The following is a 17,404-nucleotide window of genomic DNA, read 5'->3' as shown; positions in this document are numbered from 1 at the left end:
TGGCTCCCGGGGATCCAACACCTCACCTCACAGAGATGTATATGGAGGCAAAACACCAATGCACCTTCACCTGAAATTAAAAAAAAAAAAAAAAAAAAAAAAAAAAAAAAAAAAAAAAAAAAAAAAAAAGACCTTTAAAGCATTCATTTTTGTAAGGAAAATAAACTTTTAAGTAGTTATGGTATACAATGCTAAGTAATAAAGAAAGTAGGAGCTTCTTATTTTACTAGGCATTCTTTTTAAATTTATGTCTTAAGTGATCCTCTTCGAACAATAGCCAAAATTAAATGTTTCAAATAATTAGAGGTTTGTGAGATGTCTCAGTCAGTAAAGGACTTGCCCTCAAGCATGAAGACCTGAGTTTGGGTCTCCTGTAACTGTAAAAAGCCATGTGGGCAGCTCTAGTCCCTGGATTATAGCTGAGTTATTGTCAGTCAACTTAGCCAAGTCAGTAAGTTACAGGTTCATGGAGAGACCCTGTCTCAAAAACTAAAGTGGGAAACAGTGTCGTAAGTCACTGTTCCGTTGCTGTGAAGAGATGCTGTGACCAAGGCAACTGTTACAAAGGAAAACATTTAATTAGGCTCTTGCTTACAGTTGCAGAAATTTATTCTATTATCATGATGGGGAGAATAGTGGCATGTAGGCAGGTGCTGGAACAGAAAGTGAGAGCTATATCTTGATCTATAGGCAGGGAGGAAGGGAGGGAGGGGGAGAGAGAGAAAGAGAAGGAGAGAGAGGGGAGAGAGGGAGAGAGGGAGTGAGCCTAGGCCTGGCATGGTGGGACTTCAAAGCCTACCCTCAGGGACACATTTCCTCCAGAAAGGCCACACCTCCTAATCCTTCTCAAATAGAGCCACTCTCTAGTGACTAAGCATTCAAATATATGAGCCTATGAAGTACATTCTGGTACAAATCACCATATTCTACCCCTGGCTCCCATAGACTTGTAACTATATCATAATGCAGAAATACATTTAGTCCAACTTCAAAAGTCCCCATAGTCTATTACAGTCTCAACGTTGTTTAAAAGTCCAAAGTTCAGAGTCTCTTCTGGGATTCATAGCATTCTCTTAATTTTAAGACCCTGTAAAATAAAAAAACAAAAAACAAACAAATAAACAAAAAAACTCAAGCGGGGCAGTGGTGGCACATGCCTTTAATCTCAGTACTCGGGAGGCAGTGCCAGGTGGGTCTCTGTGAGTTCGAGGCCAGCCTGGGTGGGCTACAGAGCGAGACCCAGGATAGGCACCAAAACTACACCGGGAAACCCTGTCTTGAAAAAACCAAAAATAAAATAAAATAAAGTAAAAATAAAAAAGATTACATACTTCCAACATACAATGACACAGAATATACATTCCCATTCTAAAAGGGAGAAAGGGAGCATAGTGTGGAAATACTGGACCAAAGCAACATTCAAAACCAGCAGAGCAAACTAAAAAATTTTGCATCTTCTTGTCTGATATCAAAGTGTTCTTCAGATCTCTAATTCCTTTCAGCTTCATTGATTGCTGAACATTTCGCTCTCTTGGGCTGGATTCATACCCAGTCTTCAGGTGTTCCTGGCAGATATCCCAGTACTCTGGCATCTCCAACATCTTGGGGTCTCTATCTGGGGCCTATGGAGAGCCTGCTCCAAGTCCACCTCCATGGGAATGCAAGAAAATCCACGAAGGCAGCAAGGGCTAGACTTTTTCTGTCTGAGGGTGTTTAGAAATAAGTTGCTATCTGACTGGTAAACTAAGAAAACACGCATGCTTTCTGATGTTAACTTTCTCTTTTACTTCATCTTAATAACGGTCTCTGACTCTTTTGTCTCCATACAGCTACATATCTCCACACTGCTACATTCTATACATACAGCTTTATGTCTTTCTTTATGTCCATATGGCCATACATCTCTATACACAGTTACATCTGTTGTCACAGGTTTACACACCTTTTACATATATTTCTCTTCTATATCTTTATTCTATGCAGCTTCATCTTCCTTATCTCCACAGTTACAAATCTCTACATGGCCACAGCTAAACCTCTCATTTACACAGCTCTCTCGGCATACAGCACTTACACAGTTCCTAGACACAGCTCCTCTATGTAGCAACAGCTATTACACACAGCTCTCTCCCTCATACTCACACACATACTTCTAGATTATTCACTCACTCTTTACTCACTCACTCTTTCACCCACTCATTCCCTCACACTTCTCTCTCTTCACATTGTGGCTGCTCTTCCTTCACAGCCAAACTCTGGACAGTTCTAAGTTATATTTTTAGGGCCCTACCCATTCTCAAAACACAAGGTAAAGTCACATGGTTTCTCTTAGGCTAGCAATGTCACATTGACCCATGCATGTAGCTCTGAAGTTGTTGAGGGGTCCCAACATTAAACAATTGCCTGAACCTTGAGCTGTCAGGGTACGTGAAGAAAGGGAGCTACTGCAAGGACTATGTGTTGATGTAAATAGCCTGGCCTTGATTTAGCAATAAACAACACCTGGGAGTTAGTCTTTGTGTACATTCTGTAGGGGCAGCTTCGTCTGTTTTGGACTAGTTCTCAGGTCTTTGCAAAGTGTGTAAAAGGCTGTCTTTGAGACTGAGAATGCTGTTACTTTCCCGTGTCAGTAAAGAAGAATATTCTGGTATTATTTTTGTTCATCAGAATTATACAGCTTAAACAGAAATCCACAGCTAAATGTGGGCCCAGAGATATAAAACACACTACCAAAGAGCTGTGGAAAGCACCCCACAGCTGTCCTTATTAGGGAGGCATAGCAGTGGCACCTGAGAAAGTTGCAGACAGAAAACAACCGGTTTCCACAGCCAGTGACCCTATGGCTTTGCCTGGTTGGGCTCCGCATCAGGGAGTTATATGTCTGTCTGGTCGGTGGACTTGTCAAACACTAGTTGTCACCTGCTTTATACTGCCACAGCCCTCAGCAGGTCTCCAAGGCAATCCAGGCTTCACCTTCATAGTTTCACACAATGGCCTCTCCAGGACTCCATGCAGGGACACCCCTGACACATACCTGGCCTCAGAGGCTTTGCTTAGCCAAAGAGGAAGATCTTACAATCCCTTTCTTGTATCCTTGTGTCTAAATCCAGAACCACATACCCAAAGCTGCTTGCTAGGGCTGGAACATAGCCTCCATGTTCATTTACATCTACATCAGCTTTCTGTTGTTGATGGTTTCCTTCTCTGCCTAATCTTTCCTTTAATTCTTTTTCACAAGTTGGAAGCTTAGCCATTTGGGGTCTTGCCCTGAGTTCACTATTCCCTTTATTCCATTATCATCAGGCTTTTATCTTTTTATCTCCTTGAACACTGGATTTGGCTCCAACAAAACATTCCCTGGTGTTCCTTTTATCCTCAAACTGAACAGTCTGTATTTTTCTTGCCCTGCTTGCTTCTTTTTATTATAAATCTGCATAAGAGCAATCACTAATAACCGTATGAAATAGTCAATACTACTAGGCTGTTATGAAATCTCTGCCAATGCCATTAATCAAAAACTCTTCAATTTAGCCTCAAGCAGATTATTAGGACAGGGCCAAAAAGCAGCCACATTCTTTGCCAAAATATAATAAGCATGGTCTGAAGGCTACTTACCAATATTCTTAACCTCTGAAACTTTTTGAGCCTGGGCGTCATAATTGACACTACTCTCAGCACCACTGCCTTCCATGCATCTACTGGTATGGCCCATGAAGTCAACTGCTTACCTAATCCAAAATCCCAAAGTCTGCATTCTGCCAACAAGCAGCATGGTCAGGCCTGTCACAGCAACTTCTGCATTAGTCATTGTTCTATTGCTGTGAAGAGACACCATGGCCAAAGCTACTCTTACGGAAGAAAGCATTTAATTGGGGACTTGCTTAACACTTTCAGAGGTTTACTCTATTATCATCATGGTAGGGAGCATGATGGCAAGCAAGAAGGTGCTGGAGCAGTATCTGAGAGCTACATCCTGATCTGAGAGATCCTAGGCCTGGCATTGAGTTCAAAGCCTGCGCCAGTGACATACTTTCTCCACCAAGGCCACACCCCCTAATCCTTCTAATCCTTTCAAAGAGTTCCACTCCCTGGTGACTAAGCATTCAAATATATGAGCCTATGGAAGCAAAACAATCAGGTGGCTTCCACAAGCACATTCACACATGTGCACCTGCACACACAAGCACATGCATATACACACATGTGTACCTGCATGCCCATGCACATTCACCTACACACACAATTACTTTTAAAGCAAATAATTCTATTAGCATTTGTTTAATACTGTGCTGTGTCATACAATTTAATGCAGTTTTTTTTTTTTTTTCTGAACTTATTTTTGATAACTTCCAGTCTCTGGGGTACCTGGTTTCTGTGATTTGGTCAAACAGGAAATACCAAAATCTTACTGTTTGATTAAACAGAATTTTGAAGCCATGTTTTGAAGACACATCTCATCATACATATAGACAGTAAAAATTAAGAGGGGAAAATTGTATCATGGACTAGAAATTTTGTAGGAGAGGGTAAAGAGAGAGGGAGGAGAAAGGAGAGAGCGTTGAGGCAAGTCAGAATTGCAAACCAGTGGACTAGGAGTGCAGCTCCGTGGTTGAGTGCCTGCTGAGCATGTGCAGGGCCAGGGTTCGGTCAAAGCTGGAATCCCAGGCTCACTGAGCCAGGGTTTCATGACACTTTCTCGGCTTTGTTACTCCTTGACATTTTTCTGGGTATGGTTCTAATAAAAGATAAACCTAAGGACGGGTTTCAGGTAGCATTAGCATACACGTTAGATAGAAGAACTTCTAGATATGCATACTTACAGACTCAATACAAATGCTGAAACAAAAAATACAGAGAACAAGATATGACCTCTATGGTGATGGAATACTGAGTCACACCAGATTTGGGCCTTGCATATTTAGACTGTTTTGCTGAAATTCCCTCTTCTAATCTATATCTTAAGAGAATTTGGGTTTTCTGACTGATTCGGCAGTCCACCAGCAATATTTAGGACTCTGGATAGTTACATGCAGACATGCAAGAATACAGTGGTAAGAACCAGAGATATGAAACTATTCCCAGTCCCTTTGTAAAGCTGAAGGGAAGGCCTCTAGAATTCCTTTTCTGTAGCTCTGTAGTGGTATTGATTGTCATTCTAACACTTTAGGTCCTAAAGAAACCACTAAAGATGTAGTCTAGATGCATAGCTAGGCTGCTGGTTCACCACAGCTAGAGCATGTATGCAGTCAAGCTCTAGCAGCGCTAAGGTAGACCAAGCATGTCTGTTGACTGGCAAGGATGGTCTTTTCCTAGTAACCACTGGACACCTTGCCAACCTGGGAGAAGATAATAAATAGGCTGTTGTTCTGCTGTACACAAAGCTATACAGTTTCTTTAATACAGATGTGTGTTTGTGTTCTCAGGAGAGAAACTTATTTTGAGGAACAATATTGATCTTGCTTGTTGGACTGAATATTGCTAAATTGTTCATCTGGAATTATTAATATTAATAGTTCATTATAAAAACATAATATAAATTATGGAAAATAAAGACATGCATATTTACCTCCTTCTGTCTCTCTTCTTGTTGGCATACACATTACCTGACAGTTGAATTAATTGATTTTCTCGTGCTCTGACATCAGCCTGTCACGTGGTAGTGAAGTAGGTGGTGTGTGGCTCTGGGGCTGCACTGCCTTCATTGGACTCCTAGGCCCATTCACATGGGAGTGCATAGTCTTGGGATATATAGCATTTCTCTAAGTTATCTATGTATCAAAGGGATTTAATCCCAATGCCTGATTTTACGATTATTTTGAATGCACATATATTGAGTATACTTTCTTTTTTATTTTATGTGTATGTGTGCCTGTACACTATGCCTAGTGCCTGCAGACACCAGAAGAGGGTGTGGGCTTCCCCCAGGATCACAGTTACAGAAGGTTGTAAGAGCCATGTATTTGCTAGGAATCTAACCCCCTGGAAGGACAGCCAGTGATTTTAACTGTTGAGCCACATCTCCTGCCCTGAAAAAAATTGTATTTTATCTTAGGTTGGCTCATAAGAAAAATTTAGGGAAAAAATAGATTGAATTAAAAACATGCCGATTTTTGTTTTCAGAAGGAAGTCATGTGTTGAGTGCTGAAGAGACCAACTTTGATCGTGGCTATGTAAAAAAGAAGCTGGAGCATGGCCTCACGCGAATATGGCAGGTTTGGTTTATTTTCGTGTTGATTTTCACAGAAGCTGTGTTCAAGCTGGGCTCCAAAACACTCATGTTATAGTTGCTGTAGAAATTCTTTTTCTAAACTTTGTGTGTTTGTACTCTCTGCAGGCTTAATCATATGTTCACTCGTCTTTGGAACAAGGCTATCATTTAACTTAATTTCTGTAATTAGTTGATAATTATATTAACTACCAAGAGCAATAGAAAAAAAGTCTCTTAGTTTGAAAATTTCCATTAGAAATATTCATGTGTTGCATGACTAAGGAATTTGCTTTTCTAAAAAAAAAATTGTGCCTTTTTTATTGAACTGTCCTGTTTATTTTATTTAGTTTTCTTGATTTCCTTTTTTGCTTAATTTTAGGAAAGAAATAAGTAGGTGACATTTGGGCAGAATATAGGGAAGAATAAATTTTAGTTCCTCACTGAGCTTCTTTGAGGAAAGCTCTATAGTTTTTGTTTTGTTTTTAATTTGGGCTCCTGTCAGTGTATGCCATTTGGACTACTATATATAATAAGATACCCTAGACTAGACTGCTTTAAAAGAATAGGAATTGTTTCTTATAGTTCTGGGCCTGAGAAGTTCAAGGTCAGAGTTCTTAGAGTTTGTGTTGGGTGAAGTTCTTCTTCCTGTTTCACAGATGGTGCCTTTTGTTGTGCCCGTACTTGGTGGAACTGGAAAGCCTGTCCCTGGGGCATCAACTCTAAGTCCTAGTCATAGGGACCCCTCCCACATGACCTCCAGCCCTTACGAGGACCTGCCTTTCTGTTGCTCTCACCTTGAGGGTTCAGACAGCATCACATGAATTTTAAGTAGACCTAAATGTGAGACCAGAAGACATCTTTTTACATTTTCTTTCAGTTGACTGGTTCAGTTGTAATCTGAAATTTACTTAAAATTTGGTTCTTCCTAGATCAAAGTGTAATTTCTTTGGAATCTTTGATCCAAACTTGAAAAGCCTTGAAAAACTACCCACGCCCCCCAATTAGTTTGCTTTTCAGTTTAATTATCTAATGTAGGGTTTCTTTAAAAAAATCATTTAGGGAAACATCCTAAAAATGTAAATTTCCTCAAGAATCACTTAATCTTTGTAATTTAGTGCTCTGGTTTATGACAATCATATATTGGATTACACAATTTGAATTTATACTTAGCATTTAAATATATTTACGTTGTACTTATAATTATTTTAATTTCTATATTGTCTCTTAGGACAATATTAAACCATTATGTATTTAACAATTATTTGTGATTTGGGGCTCTTTTTGTTTGAGCATTATATTTGAATATATGCTCATGTTCATTAAATACACACAGAGGGCCAGACATGAATTTTTTATGATTTAGTCTCCTTATAGACCTTTATTGTACTTAATTGAAATTAGCATATTCATGGTAGAATTTCTGGTAATCAGTGGTGCCCTTTGTAATGCCTGGCATCTTATGCAGTTAGTCTCATCTGACATGACAACTTGATGATATTCCTGGTAAATGAAAATCTATTCAATGTGAAATTTAGTACACCATTCCCACTTAAGTATTTGGCCAGTTTATAGAAGTCATTGTCCTTTTAAACGTGACCGTGTGTTCTTGCCTGTCATACTCCAGTTTCAAGTTTTAGTGTGTTGTTATTTCTTCTCCTCCTTGCCAGTCCCTGCCTCCTCTACTCCAGTATTCAGCCTGTTCTGTATTATTATAACTTCTTTTGTGAATTATTTGGTTTTATAGATTCTTAGTGACTTATGGTAATGAGTAGCCCCTTATCTGTTATTTTTCTTTTTTACTTATTTAAGTGCAGATAGTATTTTTATGATGCCATACTGTGATTTGTATTTTTTTTTCTTATGCTACACATATAACCTTGCCCATGTAGAGCTCAGCCCAGTGCTCACATGGCAGTTTTGAATATCTGCCTCTAAACTGCATATTAGTTGTTCTATCTATAATGCCTAGAATATTACCTGAAGTGTTTAATAGACACTCAGGAAATGTTTTTGTTTTATTAAATTATTATATAATTTCTAATTTTGACCTTTTGAAAATATATAGGAATCATTAATCCATTGTATATTTTGTTTGATATTTGAATAGTAGACGTTTTCTTTCTACTAGTTAAGTTTCTTCTTCACCACTTTCTGGATAATTCTACTTCTGTCTACTTCATTTGTTACAAAGCATAGAGATAAAATTGTGACTTTGAAGGAAGATAGACCTTAGGTTTGCCATGCAGCAGGCACAAGAGTTCAGACAATAATACTTGAGCCCTCTAGACTCTGCTCCTCAGAGGTAAAAATTCCTGCCAGACAAAGCTGGTTTGATCCCATATGTAAAGTTATTAGCATAGTGTTTTTGACATGGTTAAATAATCACAAAGCAGATTTTTTTTTAAAAAAATTCAACCATTGTCTATGTTAGATGTCTACTGTTTACTGTTACTGAATTATTTGGCTTATTTATCTGAACATTTCATTCATTTTAAATAGTTTGTAGTCTGTTTAATGTATTATAAGTCTTTCAGGATTCCTCATAACTTTTATTCCATCTTTACATAGTTTCACTTTTAAAAACAATTATTGCCTATCCTAGGTGAATTTTAGAATAATTGTTTAGAAGAAAAATTCTTGCGATTTTGGCTGGAATTTCATGAATTTGGAAAATTGGTTTCTACTGGTTAGTCATCCACTCAGGCTCATTACTGTCAGTTGCCTGATGCTTATTTTACAGTTACTCATTTTTAAATGCATTATATTTGGATTTCTAATGAACCAAAGCCATGCATACATAATGATTTTTGTTCTATCTCTTAGAAGAATATAATTTTTTGAAAAGGGATTTTATTTAATACTTAATTATGTGTATGTGTGTCTGTGTGGTTATGTGCACCTTAGAGTAGGTGTCTTCAGAGTCAGAGACATGGGATCCCTTGAAGTTAGAGTCAAAGGCAGTTGTGAGCGGTTGGGGCATTGGAAATAGAACTTGAGTTCTCTGCAGGAATAGTTTGTGCTTAACTGCCGAGTCATCTCTTCAGCACATGATATCCTTCTTATCATAAGAATTGTGTGTGTATATATGTGTGCCATTACATTAAGTAGAATTTAACATAGCTATGCCAAGTTTTAGTGAGATTGTGGCCATTACTATTTCTTAAAACATTCATTAGACTATCCTTGTTAGGTTAGTCTTAAAGATACTTGGCTGTTGGTCTATGTAGATATGTTATCAAACTAAGAATCCACTATTTCATTTTAATATGTTACTACAGAATAAATTTACTTATTTGTTTGTGTCTTACAGGATGTTCAACTAAAAGTAAAAACCTACTTGCTTGGAACTGATTTATCTATATTCAAATATGATGATTTTATCTTTGTTTTGGATATAGTCAGCAGGTAATGTGAGATACTGTCTTCTGTGGCTTAATTCATTCAACCATAAGAATAAAAAATCAGAAATTAATGAGTTTTCTGTCTAAATTCTTCATGGAAGAGGATGTAATTACTCATGACTGATGGACTGGGCTTGTAGAGTCTTTCTAATTTTTTTTCGAATACCCAAATTTAAATTTCTGTTAGTTATAATTGTTAAAGAAAGAACCTGAACTGTTTTTGTTTTTTATAAGCATGGTCCTGAAATTTATATAGCTCTTTTTGACCCACTAGGTTGATGCAAGTTGGAGAAGAATTTTGTGGTAGCAAGTCTGAAGTTTTGCAGGAGTCCATTAGAAAACAAAGTATCAATTATTTCAAGAACCACCACAGGTAAGAAATACAATAAAATATTTATCTAAGCCTTCCTCTTATAAGAGTAACTGATATAAAGCCATTTTTAACTTTTAATAAATAAATTTATTATATCTCTTTGTAGGATAGTTGGGGATACTTCATCAATAATGTACTAGAAAGTATTCACTATTCATTTGTAAATCTAAAATTCTTTGTTTTGAGTGGGTTGAATGTAGGATATGTTCTGGCAGCCACTTCCCAAATAACCACTCAGAGACTTAATATTAATTATAAATGCTCAGCCAATATGAGCTATTGGTTCATTACTAGCTTGCTCTTACAACTTAATTAACCCATTTCTATTAATCTGTGTGCCTTCTTGAGGCTCATGGCTTTTACCTTTCCTGCATATCCTGCTTCCTTTCCATCTGGCTGGCAACTCCTCTGACTCTGCCCTTCTTCCCAGTGTCCTTAGTCTGGTTCTCTTGCCTAACCTCATCCTGTCTAGCTATTGGCTAGTCCGCTTCTTTATTAAGCCAATCACAGCAACATATATTCACACAGTGTAAAGGGATAGTCCACATTAAACATATTGAAGTAGACATTGAACTGGTTTCATTAGAGGTAAAATGATCCTTACATGTAATTGATCATTACATCAGGGTTACTGAAAGACTCTAGTCACTGGTCTGCATCTTTAGACATACTGGGCAAGTAGTAAGGAAGTAAGAATATAGAGGCAGCACTCAGTGTGGCATTCCAGGAAAAAGAAGGCTTGTAGTGGATGTGCTACTCAGACCCTAGCTGCGAAGCTAAGATTGTATGCGGCATTGCTTTGCTTAACCATCACTGCAAAGATGGAAAGGATGATTAGGTGTTCTTTGAGTGGAAGAAGACGCGAATGAATGTTACCATGTACTGTGATCATTTACCCAAGCCATACCAGATGGAGAGAAAAAGGAAAAGCACTGATTATGCTCTCATTTTTAAAATTTGTTTTACTGAGAGAGAGTGGGAGAGAGAGTGCAAACACACATGCCATGGCATATGTGTGGAAGTCAGAGGACAACTTACAGGAGGGCATCGAGTCTCCTTTTCCAGTGTGTGTGAGTGCTGGGGCTTGGACTTGCCTTCTCAGGCCTGACAGCAAGTGCTCTTACCCACTGACCCATCTCAACCCCTAGATCTTTTTTTTTTTTTTTTTTTTTTTTTTTGGTTTTTCGAGACAGGGTTTCTCTGTGTAGCTTTGCCCCTTTCCTGGAACTCGCTCTGGAGACCAGGCTGGCCTCGAACTCACAGAGATCCACCTGGCTCTGCCTCCCAAGTGCTGGGATTAAAGGCGTGAGCCACCACCGCCCGGCATGATCTTTCTTGATGTAAGCCAGCTCCCAAGTTGTATTCTTACATATTTTACCATTAAATTATTTATAAATTACTTTTCATTTTTCCAACCAAGTTTTGAGTTTGTTATTCTTATTTGGAGCGTCATTGTTTGAAATTCTTCTTTCTCTCCTTTTTTATTGTCAATACCTTTGTACAGAGATTATGTATCATGTTAATAGTGAGATTATTGGGTGTCAAAAGATTGATTGTTAAATATATTTATGTTAAAGAGAAAAGGCTTTTTGATAAAAACCTAGAATTCTCTGCCAGTTGTCTGCTTTCCCAGAGTGCCTTATACCTAGCATAATCACTGGAAGACTTCTGCTGTTCCTAGTGTTTGGAGGTATGGGCACTGTCAAATGCTGATCTGGGGAGTGGTGTCCATTCTGCATTGTACTGTTGGGACTGTCAGAGGGTGTCTGCCTCTCTGGTAACCATATGTAGACATTTTGACTTTAGACTCTGATCATGGTGGAGATTCCCCACTGAAGTTTATCTTGGGGAAATCAGAGAATCCAAAAAGGAGTTAATTATTATTTCCTAAATACTCAGCAAGTTTCAGGACTTTAGACATATGTTTAGAGCCTGCTTCTCACTGATGAAGCTACACTGTGTTGTTAGAACTGGACTGGGAGAGAGGAGGCTCAGGTTTTGTTTCACCTCTGGTGTGTGCCAGCTCTCAGAGAGAGGACAGGTTATTCAGCATCCCAGGGCTGTCCCGCCTGTGCTTCCTGCCTGGCTACCGGCCAGTCAGTTCTTCATTAACCAATGAGAGTAATATATATCCACAGTATACAGAAGGATCATCCCACAGTGTTTCTGTCTTTTTGTTTGTAACTGTCTTGGTAGAGGTAAGTGGTATCTTGTGGTTTCCATTTGCATTTCCTTAATGATTGAAGATACTGCCAGCTTCCTATGTGCTTATTGGCTTTTTGTATATCTTCCCTGCAGAAGTGTCTTTAAAGGCCTTGCCCATTTTTAACTGGATTATTAGTCTTTTCATTGTTAAATTGTAAAATTTTATAGTTTTAGTTCCTAGTTAGACTTTTCCCCTGTGGTTACACATGGACGCGATCATCTTGAGGAGTTACTAACTATTGCCTGTCCAAACACTGCTTCAGCTCCTCCTTCCTCTCTTCTCCATGCGATTGCATGAACACTAGATCTTTTGTTCCCTCCCTCCCTGCCTCCCTCCCTCCCTCCCTGCCTGCCTCCCTCTGTGTGTGTGTGGGGGGGGGGCCTGGAGGTTGACATTGATTGTCTTTTCCAAATTACTCTTCACTGTATTTTTGAGACAGGGTCTTTTACTGAGTCAAAGCGTATCCATTCTGGAAGATTGCCCCCATTTCCATTTCCCTAACACTAAAATACAGGTGTCCGTCTGGCTGTTTGCATGGGTGCTTGGCAGTACAAACTCAGTTCCTCATGCTAGTGTAGCAAACATTTTACCAGTGCAGCCATTTTCTGGCACATGCTCACTTACTCTGTCTGTCTGTCTGTCTCCCTCTGTCTCTCTCATCTATCTGTCATCTCTCTACCTAATCTTAAGATCCTTTCTGTTCACTCATTTTACTTACAACTTGTGCTATAGTTTGTAGATATTTTCTACTGATCCTTCTTCTGATAATCCTGCTGTGCTAGTTTACTTATCCAATCAGGCTTTAACTGAAGGTATCCTGTCTTTCAGTTCTCAAATGTCGTTTTGATGCTTGGCTTTTAAAATTTGTGTATTCATTGAGATAAATCTTTCTGTGTAGCCCATGCTGTCCTGAACTGATAATCTTTCTGCTTCATCCCATGAGTGTTGTAATTACAGGTGTATACCATGATGTCTGTCCTTGTTTGTTCTTTAGCATTACAATTTTGAATAAATACCCATAACTTGAAATTAGGTGATGATACCTCTAGCAGAGCAGATTCCTGGATATTTTGTATTTCTATATGAAATTTAAGTTTTTCAATTTCTGTGAAGAATTGTATTAGAATTTTCATGGGGGTTGTGTTGAATCTGTAGATTGCTTTTGGTAGGTTGACCAGTTTCACAATATTAATCTTGCTAATCCAGGAGCATGGGACATCTTCCATTGCCTAGAATCTTTTTCAGTTTCTTTTTTTCACATCTTAACTTTTTCATTGTACAAGGTATTCTTCACTTCTGTGATTAGATTTATTCCAGATTCTTTCTTTGGGAGTATGGGGTGGCAGGGGAGAGACAGGGGATGCTGAGGATAGTGAATAGTATTTTCTCCTTGCTGTGAAGGCTCATGATTTTTAAGTGTTAATTTTATAGCCTGTAACTTTGCTGAGTGTATTTATGAGCTGTAGTCCCTGCCTAGTTATCCCAATGTTTAGAAGTGTTCCTGTTTGTCTAGATCCATCTATTTACTCACTCTTTGTTGTCAAATCTGAATTTATTAAAAAACATCTAGGCTTTGTTTTAGCATGGTGTGGTAGCAGTAGCTGGTGGTGTATTGGAGGAAAAAAAGGGGAAGCACCAGGCTTTTACTCAAGTAGAAGTAAGGCTTTGTTTTTCTACCTTTTTCTATATAATGCAACTTTATTCAAGCAGAAGTAAAGCTTTGTTTTTCTGCATCTTTCTGTATAATATTACGATGACTTGGAACATAAAGTGAGAGCAGTAAAGTAGTGTTAAAAGCAATCCATGTGGTGTAGGTAGTTAGTAGACTGTCTGGAGTATAAGTGCTGACCCGCTAAGTTTTAAGTGCTTTGTAGAGATAGACACTGTAAAAGGCCTTTTCAGAATGATATTTATCTTGGTATTGTCGCTTAGTCACATTATAATACACTAATACATAAATATTTGTGATTTTTATATGACCCTGATAGTTGTTTTTCTATTTCAAACTTGGTATATGAATAGTTAAGACAAATTTAAGTGCATGAGTTAGTGACAGGTTTTAATTTAGTTCTTTAATAAAAATTGTATTTCTTACACATCATTTTTACACTTTCAAAAATATTCAGCTTAGTAAATATTTGACATATGTTTATTATGTTTTTCTTAAGGATCATAGGGTAACTAACAGAAGCACACTCGTGTAGTTTATGTGCTAATGTGAATGATTTTTGTAGGTGATTATGGTGATGATAATTCTGTTGTTACATTGTATTTTGTTTCCTCAGTTCTTGTATTTCCTGCTCCATTATTCCTGTTCTTTTCTTTCCTTTAAGAATACGACTTGATGAACTGAGAATGTTTCTAGAGAATGAGACGTGGGAGCTTTGCCCTGTTAAGTCAAATTTCAGCATCTTGCAGCTTCATGTAAGTTTTTCTCAAGAACAGAGAAATGTGTCTTCTAGTAACTACTTTTAGTTTTTTCTTTTAATAACAACTTCTTGAGCTCCTTCCTTGAAAGGGATTCCTAATGGCCATTTGATAAGAATTAACTGCTGATAGACTTAAGTCTACTTTACAACGTTGGTCTTACATACTTCAGTAAACACTTTTGACTAAAGAAAGTAACAATTACAATGAATTTTCTTTTGAATTCAAAAGGGAACCCACTGTTTTATATAAGTTTTTCAGAAAATGAGTCAGTTGTATTTTGGTACCATGTGATGAAAATGCTTTTTTATTTCAAATGTGGAGGCATTTTGAATTTCACTCAGATTAAGGATGCTTAATGTAAGTGTACATAATTAATACCATGATTGATCCATATTATTAAGTATAGAAGTATGTTTAAATAATCCTGTCAAATTCATAAGGAGTAATTTCATTCTCACGTCGGTTTTAGATCAAATAGAAAATGATAATCTATGTTTAATACTTAAAAAAATAGTATAGTTTTCCTTGTTTACTATTACATTCAATTTCTGTATTCAAAAAAGTGTTTTTTTGTTTTTCTGGCATAACAAATGGATATTGATATTCCACCATAAGAAACTTTTGTTTCCTTTAAAAAAATATTTTAAAGCCAAGCGGCAGTGGTGCATGCCTTTAATCCCAGCAGTCGGGAGGCAGAGCCAGGCGGATCTCTGCGAGTTTGAGGCCAGCCTGGTCTACAGAGTGAGATCTAGAACAGACACCAAAAACACACAGAGAAACCCTGTCTTGACGCATGCACGCACGCACGCGCACCATAAATAAATAAATAAATAAATAAATAAATAAATAAATAAATAAAATATTTTAAAATGTTTTCTGACACTTTTCTGACAATTTTGCAGGGTATTTAAGAAGATTATATGAATTTTATGTTTGATTTTATGTCTTATCTTCAGGGTCTCTCATTATGTATATTCAAATATATTAGCAATCACCCATTAAAGTTCTTTAAAAATTTCTGCTTACTAATGTGTTGAATAAAGGCTTCTGAACACACACACACACACACACACACACACACACACACACACACACACACAAATGCTTATTTATAGATATAAAATACTAGCAATTTTTTGAAGGCATGAATGGGCACTTAAGTTATAGCACGGTTACAGATTTGCTTGTATTGACAAAATGCTTCATAAATGAAAGGAACACTTATAAGAAATGCTAATTTTATTAGTTAGTTAGTTAGGTTCTTTGTAAAGAATGGTTGTGAAAAACTCTTTAACTGGTTTGATTGAAATACAATGTCGTAAATATTCCTGCATCAAAGATTGTGTTGTAGTCCGTGGCCTGAGTACATTGTGTTTGGTGGTTTTCTTCAGGTGGAATGGCTTCTAGAAGATAAAAAAAAAAAGTGGATATATTTAAAAAGTACTTTATTATCATTATGTTTTAATTTTATTCTATATACAGGTGCTTTGCCTTCGTGTATGCATGTATGTTGGTGTTCCACATGTGGTTATTATTGTGTTTTAATTTTATTCTATATACGGGTGCTTTGCCTTCATGTATGTCGGTGTACACATGTGGCAGCCGTAGGAGGCCACGGGCTCCCCTGGATCTGAGATTAAAGACAGTGGTTAGCTGTCATGTGGCTGCTGGGACTTGAACCTAGATCCTCTGAGAGATCAGCCAGTGCTCTCAATGCTGAGCCACTTCTCCCTGTATTTAATTTTAATGGGGAGATAGTCTTTATGTTCTGTAGTTTCATATCCAGTCCGAACATATTGCTTTCCTAACATGACAATAGTAAAGATACTAACAGCAGTGACGAGTATGTGCTCAAGGACAACAAAAGTAACATAAATTGTAATTGGCATCAATGAAATAACATTAAATTAACAGAATCTGTGACTTCTAAAATAGTTATGATTCCTTAACATTTAAATTTTTAAGCTTAACATTTTAGAGTATGTATTTAAATAATTTTATTGAATTTTTATTTAATAGGTTAATTAATAGATTGATGCTGCATATTTTAATGTGTACTTGGTATAATTGTAAGAGAACTTTTACTAGAAACATGTCATTTCTGACTAAGCAAGCATTATTTTTTTCAAAATGGTTGCCTTAAAAACCATTTAAAACTTATTATTCAAATGCATTCCTGTCGATTTGTAAAAAAAAATTATGTTATATTAAACACTTGTTTAGAATTATAAAAATAGTGTCATGATTTTCAAGCTTTGTATTGGATCTGATTTAACATGTAGTTGAAATTTATAAAGAAAGCTGGGGCTGAGACATGGTGTAATGATAGAGTGAACAAGTCAGTGTACTTTGTAGAAATTTAAGGAACTTTTTAATACTGCCCTTGGGCCTTTTAAGATTAATACTGAGTACTGAGTATGACAGACATTTAAATTTGGGATTAATATTGTTAGGTGTAGAAAAATGTTTATTTTGCGGTAAGTTGTCAAGTCAAGAGCTTTGTAATTCAGATGAACTTTAGAGATTATTTGAATCTTTTCTCCAGTTAGCTGTAGCCTTGAACTTGGCCCTCAGTCTTTCCAGACTGCCTCAGTTTGCTCATCTTTGTGATGTGGAAGTTGGATCAGGTATTACATCTTTTTAGCTCTGTCATTTTTTATTTCTCCAGTCTGGATTGGTCCTCCCATTTTAAAGATGAGGAAATGGACTCAAAGAGAAGGCAGGTGGCATTCATAATGGCCTGAATATAGCAGTCTAGGAGCAGAAGACACATCTGGCCAAATGAA

General features: G+C 37.3%; 1 protein-coding gene across 1 annotated transcript in view; it reads left to right on the top strand.

Moving 5' to 3' along the window:
* The window catches only part of Vps50 (VPS50 subunit of EARP/GARPII complex), a 107,248-nt gene that overhangs the window by 49,085 nt on the left and 40,759 nt on the right, over nucleotides 1-17,404 (top strand). Inside the window, exons 14-17 of the mRNA XM_006991203.4 lie at nucleotides 6,121-6,212; nucleotides 9,519-9,613; nucleotides 9,884-9,982; nucleotides 14,522-14,612. Of these exons, the coding sequence (XP_006991265.1) occupies nucleotides 6,121-6,212; nucleotides 9,519-9,613; nucleotides 9,884-9,982; nucleotides 14,522-14,612 (377 nt within the window). The remainder of the gene's footprint in view (nucleotides 1-6,120; nucleotides 6,213-9,518; nucleotides 9,614-9,883; nucleotides 9,983-14,521; nucleotides 14,613-17,404) is intronic.

Source organism: Peromyscus maniculatus, chromosome 3 (genome assembly GCF_049852395.1).
Source record: "Peromyscus maniculatus bairdii isolate BWxNUB_F1_BW_parent chromosome 3, HU_Pman_BW_mat_3.1, whole genome shotgun sequence".
Lineage (NCBI taxonomy): Eukaryota > Metazoa > Chordata > Mammalia > Rodentia > Cricetidae > Peromyscus > Peromyscus maniculatus.
The sequence above is the reverse complement of the archived record's forward strand: the minus strand, read 5'-3'. Positions and strand labels throughout refer to the sequence as shown.